Below are 15,149 nucleotides of genomic sequence, written 5' to 3'. Positions count from 1 at the left end.
CGGTCAGGGTTGGCTATAAGTTGGGTGGATTGTGCGGACGTCTGGTGACTGCGGTGGAGGAGACGGTCAGGGTTGGCTATAAGTTGGGTGGATTGTGCGGACGTCTGGTGACTGCGGTGGAGGAGACGGTCAGGGTTGGCTATAAGTTGGGTGGATTGTGCGGACGTCTGGTGACTGCGGTGGAGGAGACTTTGTAGCCGGAGTTTTCTCCTCCTCGGCATCTGCGTCCGTGTAAAGTATTTTACAGAATAGATTTTTAAGCCACTCTGTGAATGGCGCTCAACGAGACGCGTCCTGGGGGAACTCGACTAAATCTGAGCGGCTTTAGATTACGACCTGCGCTCCCGAAGCCGACACTTCATCCTCATTGTTAGAAGACAGAAGAGTTCCCACGTGAGAGCTGCAGCTGGAGTGGAATGTGGTGCAGCCCCTGTCACTCCGCACATCCTTGTGACTGCAGGATGTTACTATTAGGCCGTGTTCACACTGGGGGTTTTTGTTTTTTGGTAGATGAACTTCTATTAGGAGTTTATCAACCAAACCATAAACGCAGCGTGTGAACACGACATAAACGCAGCATAAAAAGCAGCATGTGAACACGACATAAAACGCAGCGTGTGGACACGACATAAAAAGCAGCGTGTGAACACGACATAATACGCATCATGTGAACGCAGCCTTAGTGATATTTCTCATATTGATCATGAACTCGTCTTATAACTTATAACAAATTCTGCATCTTTATATGAGATTCTCATTATTTTCGAGATCTCTGCTTGCAGTCAGTGAACGAGGGACACTTGTTTATACCCAGCCGCTGAAAACCCATCCTGACCTAGTCCTGCTGACACAGCTGAGGATGTGTTACAATGTATCAGTGCAGGTAGGCACCTAGAGTCCTAGATGAGTTTTCTTCTGCTGATACATTGTAACAGTCGCTCGTTCCTAAGAGGCGGGGAGGGGGTCACAGGATTTAGGGAGACCCCGTAGGTGCTGCTGTCAGTCACATTTTCTTCAGGTTACGCTGAAGCTGCTCAAATACCGGAGATTCCTCAGATTACGCCCGGCAGCTACAGCCTGACATGGGCCCCGCCCTGCGCTGTACGGGGTCCTCGCCGACTGCCAGATCACACCGGAGTCCCCATTAAATCCTGACCGTGTGACCGGCGCCTTACACAGACCGTCGTATACCATTCAGGGTGTGTGGAAAGCTGGGTGACTGCTGCTGTGATGTTGTGATATGATAAATGGCGCAGATTGTTATAGGTTACCGGTCGGATTATCGGACCTGTTCCCAGGGGAGGGCGGGGGTGTTGTTGATCACCTCCTGGTCCTATGAGCTGACACTCGCTGTCTTGTGTTAGGGGCCGGTTCCCGGCACGGTCGGGTTTGCTCAGCTGCTCGGGAATCGCACGTCTGGCACGGACACGCAGATTGCGGCTTTGTGTGAGGTGACGCGGCTCAGTTCTCGCCCTCCTGCCAGATTCCTGACGAGGTGACGATCTACACAAGGACAACAAGTGCTGCTGCTCCTGCGCACCACGGGGGTTGTACATAAACATTGTCCGGTGTCACATCCCCGGCGCCTCCACCGAACGCCATCAGGACGTGTTCACACGGCGCTAATAAAACCCCACGTTTCCACGCGTCAAACGCTACCGTTTTTGTAATTCGCTTTTTAAACTGATTTTGACGCGTAATTCGGACTCGACTGACTATGGGAAGAAGACGCTTTTTCGTGCCCATTTTACGCGCCAAATAATTTACCTGATGCTGCTTTTTTATGAGACAAGTTTTTTTCCCCTCAAACCCCTTTTTATTGAGACGCGTTTAAACAAACGTGCGTAAAAAAAAAAAAAAAGTGTTTTTACTAATGGCGCACTTTACCAGCGACGTCAATGTGAAGCTTAAATCGTGTGTTTTTCGATGCATGAAATACACGTCGTGTGAACAGCGCCCTAAAACGGGGCCCGGGACCCGATACTTCGTGTTTTTGCTGCATTGTACGAGCGTGTTATTCCACGCTGATTAGAATGTGCGCAGTCCGGGGACGGCGCCTCCGGCTGTGGTGGGACTACAAGTCACAGCCAGACCGCCCAGCTGGATAAAAGCCCCCGGGTCACACGCGCTTTTTCCGGTGAATCTGCGGTTTAGGACTAGAATGCGTCTCGGCCGTTTAACCCCTTGCGTTCCGGTTTTCTGCCGCCTCGTTCTAGCGATCGGTTAACCTCCTTACACGGAGCGCGGTGAGATCGCTGGACCGGGAGACGCGTTTATCACATTATGAGGTGCACGGCGGCGGGTCCCGGGGGCCGGGGACAATGTTCAGCTGCTCGTCCAGATCTCGTATAAAATAAAATCTTTTAAAGGGAAATAACGTTATTTTTTGTACAATTTAAAACAAATAAATGTTTCCAATAAACTCTCCATATTAATTCCTTACGGTCTTTCAAGATCTCTGCTTGCTGTGATTCAGTAGGACCTTTCATTGCTTAGTTACATAGTTAGTACGTCCGTCAATTTCAACCAAGGGATGGGAAAAAGGACTCGTTACAGGGTCATGTAATGGACACACAGGTGCACGGCTCGTTACAGGGTCATGTGATGAAAACACAGGTGCAGGGCTCGTTACAGGGTCATGTGATGGACACACAGGTGCAGGGCTCGTTACAGGGTCATGTGATGAAAACACAGGTGCAGGGCTCGTTACAGGGTCATGTGATGGACACAGGTGCGTGGCTCGTTACAGGGTCATGTGATGGACACACAAGTGCAGGGCTCGTTACAGGGTCATGTGATGGACACAGGTGCGTGGCTCGTTACAGGGTCATGTGATGGACACAGGTGCGTGGTTCGTTACAGGGTCATGTGATGGACACAGGTGCAGGGCTCGTTACAGGGTCATGTGATGGACACAGGTGCAGGGCTCGTTACAGGGTCATGTGATGGACACAGGTGCAGGGCTCGTTACAGGGTCATGTGATGGACACAGGTGCAGGGCTCGTTACAGGGTCATGTGATGGACACAGGTGCAGGGCTCGTTACAGGGTCATGTGATGGACACAGGTGCAGGGATCATTAGGAGACACCGCTCTGAGGCCGGGGCTTCACTGAAACTTTTTGTCGTTCTACTGATTGATTTGAACTATTAAGTGACAGCTGCAGCCACATGAATACATTGAGTTGCATAATCTTGTGGACTGCAATGTAACGAGCCGTGCACCTGTGTGTCCATCACTCCGCAGAGATCTTGAAAATTGTGAGGAATTAATACAGAAAGTTTATTGGTAAATTGTTGAACTTTTATTTATGCAAAAATAATAATATACTGAAAATGGAATATTCCCCTTTAATGCTGCAACCTGCCAGTGTGACTGCAATCAATGATCACTGCCTGTTACATAGGACTGCAGGTGACATCTACTACATGATCTGTACTCAGAGAGTTATCACTGTTATCTGTGGTGTTACTTAGGACTGCAGGTAACATCTACTACATTATCTGTACTCAGAGAGTTATCACTGTGTTATCTGTGGTGTTACATAGGACTGCAGGCAACACTACTACATTATCTGTAATCAGAGAGTTATCACTGTGTTATCTGTGGTGTTACATAGGACTGCAGGTAACACTACTACATTATCTGTACCCAGAGAGTTATCACTGTGTTATCTGTGGTGTTACATAGGGCTGCAGGTAACACTACTACATTATCTGTACTCAGAGAGCTATCACTGTGTGTTATCTGTGGTGTTACATAGGACTGCAGGTAACATCTACTACATTATCTGTAATCAGAGAGTTATTACCATGTTATCTGCGGAGTTACATAGGACTGCAGGTGACATCTACTACATTATCTGTACTCAGAGAGTTATCACTGTGTTATCTGTGGTGTTACATAGGACTGCAGGTAATATCTACTACATTATCCGTACTCAGAGAGTTATCACTGTGTTATCTGTGGTGTTACATAGGACTGCAGGTAACATCTACTACATTATCTGTACTCAGAGCGTTATCACTGTGTTATCTGTGGTGTTACATAGGACTGCAGGTAACATCTACTACATTATCTGTACCCAGAGAGTTATCACTGTGTTATCTGTGGTGTTACATAGGACTGCAGGTAACATCTACTACATTATCTGTACTCAGAGAGTTATCACTGTGTTATCTGTGGTGTTACATAGGACTGCAGGTGACATCTACTACATTATCTGTACTCAGAGAGCTATCACTGTGTGTTATCTGTGGTGTTACATAGGACTGCAGGTAACATCTACTACATTATCTGTACCCAGAGAGTTATCACTGTGTTATCTGTGGTGTTACATAGGACTGCAGGTGACATCTACTACATTATTTGTACTCTCCTTTACATGGGACTTCTGCTATGATCTTCGTTGCTTCTGGGCTTGGTTTGGGGCTTTGATGAGAGGCGTCTGGTGTAGTTGTGATGATTATGTCGCAGGTTTATCACTCTTTGCTCTGAGGGGTTAATCTGAGCACAGATGTGAGGATTAACCCCTGCCCGTAGGAGATGATACACTAGTGACCACTCCACCAGTGTAACATAATTTCTAGACACCCCCTTCCCCCACACCTTATGTTCTCCGGTACCGTAAGCGTCCAGAAAATTATATTTAAAGGGCCGGTGTCCACTCTTCTTTTATGATTATATGCAACTAATAGACTTTGTGGTTTATTTCCGTACCATTTTCAACATCTCTGCTTCATGTCAGTGAATTGAAACATTCTTGTTCACATCCAGAGACTAAAAACTTTAGATCCGCGGGTGAGAACACGCAGAGCGACAGCCGTAACCACGTCCACAAGTGGGGGTGAGTGGTCTGACAATTTTTTTCGGTAAAACTGTTGTATTACTATCAAAATTGTACGACCATTCGCCACCTCATGTGAGTGATTTCAAACACGTATTGCTGCCTGGATGTATGTTCTCGCCTTAATCCTTCTCACAGCTGAGGGTTTGTTACACTTGTATCCAGTCTAGACGATCCTCTATGAGGTAAACATTCTGGACTGATACATTTTACCTGCACGGATACAATGTAACAAACTATCAGGACAGGAGAGAGATTTGTGCTGCTGACGTGTTTACCCCACAGAGGATTGTCTACACTGATACATTGTAACAAACCCTCAGCTGTGTGAGCAGGACAGGTTTCAATATCTGGATTTAAATAAAGAATGTTTCCATTCACTCATAGCAAGCAGAGATCTTGAACAAGTTGAGAGCGTATTAGAAAGCTGCGTAACTTTTCATGGCGCGGTGATAACTTTCGGTGATTGACTCCAGAACGAGGTCCTGCTCGGAGTGTCGGCGGGCGCCACGTTGATAGATCCGTGCTGCAGTCATTGCTCGGTGGTGTCAGCCGCTTTCGGCAGAATAAAACCCCAGTCGGTTCTCATTCAGATTTGATCTACTTACAGGATTACGTTCCCACATGAAGGTTTTGTCATTTTTCCCCGTGTCCCAGCGTCGGCCTAGCCCAGATTTGGCGGCGTTGTACGTGAATGGCGTTTCCCCCCCGGGGGCGGCCTCCAGTGGATAATGTTTTATAGGTGAAATTTCTCATTTCAGGAGCCAAAAAGAATGCGCTATTAGTTGATTATTCTCATAACAAACAAGCCGTGTTCTGTTGCTACCTGCCTGGTCATTGTTCGGCGCCGCGCTCGCTTTGCGGTGGTATTTGGACGGATTCCTGCTCGCTTTAAGCACAAAAAGCCATTTCTGTTACAATGGCCCCAACAACACAATGACGGCATTAAGGATTTATGTGGAGGATTCATTATTTTCTCCTCTTTTGTTCCTTCCAGGATGTCTTCCAAGCGAACAGCCTCTCCGTATGGGGAAGCAGATGGAGAGGTAGCCATGGTGACGAGCCGGCAGAAAATGGAAGACGAGGAGAGCGGAGGCCTCGCCGCCTTTCACCTTCCCCTGCACGCCACTTTCCCCAATAAGACTCAGTCCGAGGAATTTCAGGCCGTCTCCCTATTGACGCAAGACGCCTGCGACCACAGGAGCCCCACGTACCCACACAACGCAATGGTAGGTGGCGCCTCACGTGGCTCTCAAACAACTTTTTATCTACTTGACTCTTTCGTTTTGGGAAAAAGTTTTATAAAAGTTTCCTCTTACCCCTCCCCCGCCACAGAGAATTCCCCCCCCCCCCCCACGACCTGGAAGCGGGAAGTAAAAACTTTTGACAGAACTCTGGAGCAGATGACAGATAGTGGTGACTGTTCCTTTAAGATAATTCCTTCTAGTCGAGAAGCCCCTCCCCCGATGGATATCGAGTCGCCGTCATTCATCAAGTTGTTAAAAATTTTATTTCACTTATTGGTTACTAGTAAAGCTGAGTGTCACTCGGTGTGGCCGCCATGGCGCCTTCCATAGGGTACTCACCCAGCTTTCTTAGATTCCTGAATGGTAAATCTGCAAACCCTGCCACTCAGTAGTCTGGAAAAGCTGGGTGACTACTCTGTTGCAATGGGGACAGGTAGTAAAAAAATGGAAGGACTCGACCAAACTCAATTTACTGGGGGGGTATTTTTTTTTATAGGGGGTGGGCTACTCTCTTGGAGGGGCGATGGGCTGGAATTTTTTTGCGTATTGGTTCTGGGATCGTATACAATAGTTTCAGATTCAGACTCGCTATGAGATGTGGGCGGAGCTCTTTCTGGATGCTCCACCCCCGAGGAGTCATCACAGTCTTGTTGTGCCTATAAGTTGCAGAAAATCTTTGGCTGAGGAGCTGACAGGACGCTCCACGAAAAGGAAGAAATGGAAAGGAATGGTCTTTAAAGGGCCGGTGTCCTGTAAAAAAAACGTGTTTTTTTTTTTTAAATTGCAGAATAAAGAGTTCTTCAACTTTCTAATAAACTTTGTGTTTCAATTCCTCAATGTTTACAAGATCTCTGCTTGCTGTGAGTGAATGGGACCATTCATTGTTTACATCCAAGGGTTGAAAACCCGTCCCGACCTAGTCCTGCTCACAGAGCTGATGGGTTGTTACAGTGTATCAGTGTGATCTAAACCCAGCAGCAGCATGAACCTGTCTCCTGGCTGAGAGTTCTTACCTTAACTTCTCACAGTTTAATGTATAACTTTTCAGGTCAGGACGGGTGGTCGTCCTCTGGGTGTAGGTAAGAATGTTCCCATTCACTGACAAAAAGCAGAGATCTGGTGACAAAGGAAAATGCAAAGTCTATTAGAAAGTTGCCAAACTTTTCGTTATACAATGATTAAGCTTCATTTACAAACAAGAGAACACCGGCCCTTTAAGATGGAATTGACAGAATGAGGCAGATTTTGTGGATTGAAATTCAAAACCGTGTGACAAAATTTGCCAAAATTTTGGCGAAAAAAACCAGTTGTAAACTAAGGAAATTTTATGTGTTCTGAGGAAATTGTCGGATATTCTAGGTTAATGCGACAAATTTGGTGCATTTTCTGACTGCTTCATTGTTGTTTGAGAAGGTTACGGCGCCATTTCCGGTAAGAATTCGACTGGCCCTGGAGACGACCGTGTCACCCGCCACATGTAAACTTTACACAAATGATGCATTTTATGGAAACAATGTTGCCCAGCGCCACGCGAAAGTGTCTCCGAGGATTCCGTCCTTCACTTTCTCCGCCGATCCCTCGTCCGTTACTGGATTGAATGATATTAAATAAAAACCAATTGTGCCGTTATTTCATTCAATCTTAAAGCGCCGCTCGTTAATTGAGATTAAACCTGGAACCTCCAGCGACTTCTGTGAAGAGACCATTGTTGACGGGTGAAAGCAGCCGCCTCCACTGCGCACAAAATATGTGATTACTTGCCGGAGCGCCGCTTCCCGTTCTCCGACGTGGCGAATAGATTTGCAGGGATTGAGTTAATGCTGGCTTACATGCCATATGTGCAGTGTGCAGCATAAATCCAGACACGGGATTTCACACATTTTATCTTCAAACTCGTGTTTCGGAGACAGATAGGCACGCTCGTTTACCGACCGCCACGGATGATGAGGACGCCACCGCTGCAGGATTGGGCTTCCTTAGCCTGTTACAGTGTCCTAGCGTGATATCATACTCTCCCAGCAGAATGTCACATGAAAGCCCAAATATAATCCCAGGATTTCAGCTGATCTGTACGGATACAGGACGATGAGAAAACCAACTGCTAGGATATTAGCCTGTCAGCGCCAATCTGCATCTAGACATTTGTTCTATAACTGTCATGGCGATTAACCCAAAAATCATACAGTTCTGTGAAGGTTAAAGAACAAATCCATTAAAAATACCTATTAACTTCCCCCTTTATGTACAATTTAAGTACTGTAATACTGCCCCCTATATACAAGAATATAACTACTATAATACTACTCCTATATACAAGAATATAACTACTATAATACTGCTCCTATATACAAGAATATAACTACTATAATACTGCCCCCTATATACAAGAATATAACTACTATAATACTGCCCCTATATACAAGAATATAACTACTATAATACTGCCCCCTATATACAAGAATATAACTACTATAATACTGCTCCTATATACAAGAATATAACTACTATAATACTGCCCCCTATATACAAGAATATAACTACTATAATACTGCCTCCTATATACAAGAATATAACTACTATAATACTGCTCCTATATACAAGAATATAACTACTATAATACTGCTCCTATATACAAGAATATAACTACTATAATACTGCTCCTATATACAAGAATATAACTACTATAATACTGCCCCCTATATACAAGAATATAACTACTATAATACTGCCCCTATATACAAGAATATAACTACTATAATACTGCCCCCTATATACAAGAATATAACTACTATAATACTGCTCCTATATACAAGAATATAACTACTATAATACTGCCCCCTATATACAAGAATATAACTACTATAATACTGCCCCCTATATACAAGAATATAACTACTATAATACTGCCTCTATATACAAGAATATAACTACTATAATACTGCTCCTATATACAAGAATATAACTACTATAATACTGCTCCTATATACAAGAATATAACTACTATAATACTACTCCTATATACAAGAATATAACTACTATAATACTGCCCCTATATACAAGAATATAACTACTATAATACTGCCTCCTATATACAAGAATATAACTACTATAATACTGCTCCTATATACAAGAATATAACTACTATAATACTGCTCCTATATACAAGAATATAACTACTATAATACTGCTCCCTATATACAAGAATATAACTACTATAATACTGCTCCTATATACAAGAATATAACTACTATAATACTGCTCCTATATACAAGAATATAACTACTATAATACTGCCTCTATATACAAGAATATAACTACTATAATACTGCCCCTATATACAAGAATATAACTACTATAATACTGCCTCTATATACAAGAATATGACTACTATAATACTGTCCCTATATACAGGAATATAACTACTATAATACTGCCCCTATACACAAGAATATAACTACTATAATACTGCCCCTATATACAAGAATATAACTACTATAATACTGCTCCTATATACAAGAATATAACTACTATAATACTGCCCCTATATACAAGAATATAACTACTATAATACTGCTCCTATATACAAGAATATAACTACTATAATACTGCCCCTATATACAAGAATATAACTACTATAATACTGCCTCTATATACAAGAATATAACTACTATAATACTGCTCCTATATACAAGAATATAACTACTATAATACTGCCCCTATATACAAGAATATAACTACTATAATACTGCCTCTATATACAAGAATATAACTACTATAATACTGCTCCTATATACAAGAATATAACTACTATAATACTGCTCCTATATACAAGAATATAACTACTATAATACTGCCCCTATATACAAGAATATAACTACTATAATACTGCCCCTATATACAAGAATATAACTACTATAATACTGCTCCTATATACAAGAACATAACTACTATAATACTGCCCCTATATACAAGAATATAACTACTATAATACTGCACCTATATACAAGAATATAACTACTATAATACTGCACCTATATACAAGAATATAACTACTATAATACTGCCCCCTATATACAAGAATATAACTACTATAATACTGCTCCCTATATACAAGAATATAACTACTATAATACTGCCCCCTATAGACAAGAATATAACTACTATAATACTGCCCCTATATACAAGAATATAACTACTATAATACTGCCCCTATATACAAGAATATAACTACTATAATACTGCTCCTATATACAAGAATATAACTACTATAATACTGCCCCTATATACAAGAATATTACTACTATAATACTGCCCCCTATATACAAGAATATAACTACTATAATACTGCCCCCTATATACAAGAATATAACTACTATAATACTGCCCCCTATATACAAGAATATAACTACTATAATACTGCTCCTATATACAGGAATATAACTACTATAATACTGCCCCTATATACAAGAATATAACTACTATAATACTGCCCCTATATACAAGAATATAACTACTATAATACTGCCTCCTATATACAAGAATATAACTACTATAATACTGCCCCTATATACAAGAATATAACTACTATAATACTGCCTCCTATATACAAGAATATAACTACTATAATACTGCCCCTATATACAAGAATATAACTACTATAATACTGCCCCTATATACAAGAATATAACTACTATAATACTGCCCCTATATACAAGAATATAACTACTATAATACTGCCCCCTATATACAAGAATATAACTACTATAATACTGCCCCTATATACAAGAATATAATTACTATAATACTGGTCCCTATATACAAGAATATAACTACTATAATACTGGTCCCTATATACAAGAATATAACTACTATAATACTGCCCCCTGTATACAAGAATATAACTACTATAATACTGCCCCTATATACGAGAATATAACTACTATAATACTGCCCCTATATACGAGAATATAACTACTATAATACTGCCCCTATATACGAGAATATAACTACTATAATACTGCCCCTATATACGAGAATATAACTACTATAATACTGCTCCTATATACAAGAATATAACTACTATAATACTGCCCCTATATACAAGAATATTACTACTATAATACTGCCCCCTATATACAAGAATATAACTACTATAATACTGCCCCCTATATACAAGAATATAACTACTATAATACTGCCTCCTATATACAAGAATATAACTACTATAATACTGCCCCTATATACGAGAATATAACTACTATAATACTGCTCCCTATATACAAGTATATAACTACTATAACACTGCCCCTATATACAAGAATATAACTACTATAATACTGCTCCTATACACAAGAATATAACTACTATAATACTGCCACCTATATACAAGAATATAACTACTATAATACTGCTCCTATATACAAGAATATAACTACTATAATACTGCTCCTATATACAAGAATATAACTACTGTAATACTGACCCCTATATACAAGAATATAACTACTATAATACTGCTCCTATATACAAGAATATAACTACTGTAATACTGACCCCTATATACAAGAATATATCTACTATAATACTGCCCCTATATACGAGAATATAACTACTATAATACTGCCCCCTATATACGAGAATATAACCACTATAATACTGCTCCTATATACAAGAATATAACTACTATAATACTGCTCCTATATACAAGAATATAACCACTATAATACTGCTCCTATATACAAGAATATAACTACTATAATACTGCCCCCTATATACAAGAATATAACTACTATAATACTGCTCCTATATACAAGAATATAACTACTATAATACTGCTCCTATATACAAGAATATAACTACTGTAATACTGCTCCTATATACAACAATATAACTACTATAATACTGCCCCCTATATACAAGAATATAACTACTATAATACTGCTCCTATATACAAGAATATAACTACTATAATACTGCCCCTATATACAAGAATATAACTACTATAATACTGCTCCTATATACAAGAATATAACTACTGTAATACTGACCCCTATATACAACAATATAACTACTATAATACTGCCCCTATATACAAGAATATAACTACTATAATACTGCTCCTATATACAACAATATAACTACTATAATAGTGCCCCTATATACAAGAATATAACTACTATAATACTGCCCCTATATACAAGAATATAACTACTATAATACTGCTCCTATGTACAAGAATATAACCACTATAATAGTGCCCCTATATACAAGAATATAACTACTATAATACTGCCCCCTATATACAAGAATATAACTACTATAATACTGCTCCTATATACAAGAATATAACTACTATAATACTGCTCCCTATATACAAGAATATAACTACTATTATACTGCCCCTATATACAGGAATATATCTACTATAATACTGCCCCCTATATACAAGAATATAACTACTATAATACTGCCTCCTATATACAAGAATATAACTACTATAATACTGCCCCCTATATACAAGAATATAACTACTATAATACTGCCCCTATATACAAGAATATAACTACTATAATACTGCTCCTATATACAAGAATATAACTACTATAATACTCCCCCTATATACAAGAATATAACTACTATAATACTGCCCCTATATACAAGAATATAACTACTATAATACTGCTCCTATATACAAGAATATAACTACTATAATACTCCCCTATATACAAGAATATGACTACTATAATACTGCCCCCTATATACAAGAATATAACTACTATAATACTGCCCCTATATACAAGAATATAACTACTATACTACTGCTCCTATATACAAGAATATAACTACTATAATACTGTCCTTATATACAAGAATATAACTACTATAATACTGACCCTATATACAAGAATATAACTACTATAATACTGACCCTATATACAAGAATATAACTACTATAATACTGACCCTATATACAAGAATATAACTAATATAATACTGACCCTATATACAAGAATATAACTAATATAATACTGACCCTATATACAAGAATATAACTAATATAATACTGACCCTATATACAAGAATATAACTACTATAATACTGACCCTATATACAAGAATATAACTACTATAATACTGCTCCTATATACAAGAATATAACCACTATAATACTGCCCCCTATATACAAGAATATAACTACTATAATACTGCCCCCTATATAGAAGAATATAACTACTACAATACTGCCCCTATATACAAGAATATAACTACTATAATACTGCCCCCTATATACAAGAATATAACTACTATAATACTGCCCCCTATATACAAGAATATAACTACTATAATACTGCCCCTATATACAAGAATATAACTACTATAATACTGCCCCCTATATACAAGAATATAACTACTATAATACTGCCCCCTATATACAAGAATATAACTACTATAATACTGCCCCTTATATTCAAGAATATAACTACTATAATACTACCCCCTATATACAAGAATATAACTACTATAATACTGCCACCTATATACAAGAATATAGCTACTATAATACTGCCCCTATATACAAGAATATAACTACTATAATACTGCTCCCTATATAAGAGAATATAACTACTATAATACTGCTCCTATATACAAGAATATAACTACTATAATACTGCCCCTATATACAAGAATATAACTACTATAATACTGCCCCCTATATACAAGAATATAACTACTATAATACTGCTCCTATATACAAGAATATAACTACTATAATACTGCCCCTTATATACAAGAATATAACTACTATAATACTGCCCCTATATACAAGAATATAACTACTATAATACTACCCCCTATATAAGAGAATATAACTACTATAATACTGCTCCTATATACAAGAATATAACTACTATAATACTGCCCCTATTTACAAGAATATAACTACTATAATACTGCTCCCTATATACAAGAATATAACTACTATAATACTGCCCCCTATATACAAGAATATATCTACTATAATACTGCCCCCTATATACAAGAATATAACTACTATAATACTGCTCCTATATACAAGAATATAACTACTATAATACTGCCCCTATATACAAGAATATAACTACTATAATACTGCTCCCTACATACAAGAATATAACTACTATAATACTGCCTCCTATATACAAGAATATAACTACTATAATACTGCCTCCTATATACAAGAATATAACTACTATAATACTGCCTCCTATATACAAGAATATAACTACTATAATACTGCCTCCTATATACAAGAATATAACTACTATAATACTGCCTCCTATATACAAGAATATAACTACTATAATACTGCTCCTATATACAAGAATATAACTACTATAATACTGCCCCTATATACAAGAATATAACTACTATAATACTGCCTCCTATATACAAGAATATAACTACTATAATACTGCTCCTATATACAAGAATATAACTACTATAATAATGCCCCTATATACAAGAATATAACTACTATAATACTGCCCTATATACAAGAATATAACTACTATAATACTGTCCCTATATACAAGAATATAACTACTATAATACTGCTCCTATATACAAGAATATAACTACTATAATACTGCTCCTATATACAAGAATATAACTACTATAATACTGCTCCTATATACAAGAATATAACTACTATAATACTGCTCCTATATACAAGAATATAACTACTATAATACTACCCCCTATATAAGAATATAACTACTATAATACTGCTCCTATATACAAGAATATAACTACTATAATACTGCTCCTATATACAAGAATATAACTACTATAATACTGCCCCCTATATACAAGAATATAACTACTATAATACTGCCCCTATATACAAGAATATAACTACTATAATACTGCTCCTATATACAAGAATATAACTACTATAATACTGCTCCTATATACAAGAATATAACTACTATAATACTGCTCCTATATACAAGAATATAACTACTATAATACTGCCCCTATATACAAGAATATAACTACTATAATACTGCCTCCTATA

At 38.3% G+C, this 15,149-nt stretch overlaps 1 protein-coding gene across 1 annotated transcript in view; it reads left to right on the top strand.

Annotated features, from left to right (window-relative positions):
• The window catches only part of SOX5 (SRY-box transcription factor 5), a 343,282-nt gene that overhangs the window by 67,138 nt on the left and 260,995 nt on the right, over nt 1-15,149 (top strand). Inside the window, exon 3 of the mRNA XM_075855646.1 lies at nt 5,843-6,074. Within this exon, the coding sequence (XP_075711761.1) occupies nt 5,843-6,074 (232 nt within the window). The remainder of the gene's footprint in view (nt 1-5,842; nt 6,075-15,149) is intronic.

The sequence above is a fragment of the Rhinoderma darwinii genome, chromosome 3 (assembly GCF_050947455.1).
Source record: "Rhinoderma darwinii isolate aRhiDar2 chromosome 3, aRhiDar2.hap1, whole genome shotgun sequence".
NCBI lineage: Eukaryota > Metazoa > Chordata > Amphibia > Anura > Rhinodermatidae > Rhinoderma > Rhinoderma darwinii.
This window is presented reverse-complemented; position numbering and strand designations above follow the sequence as displayed.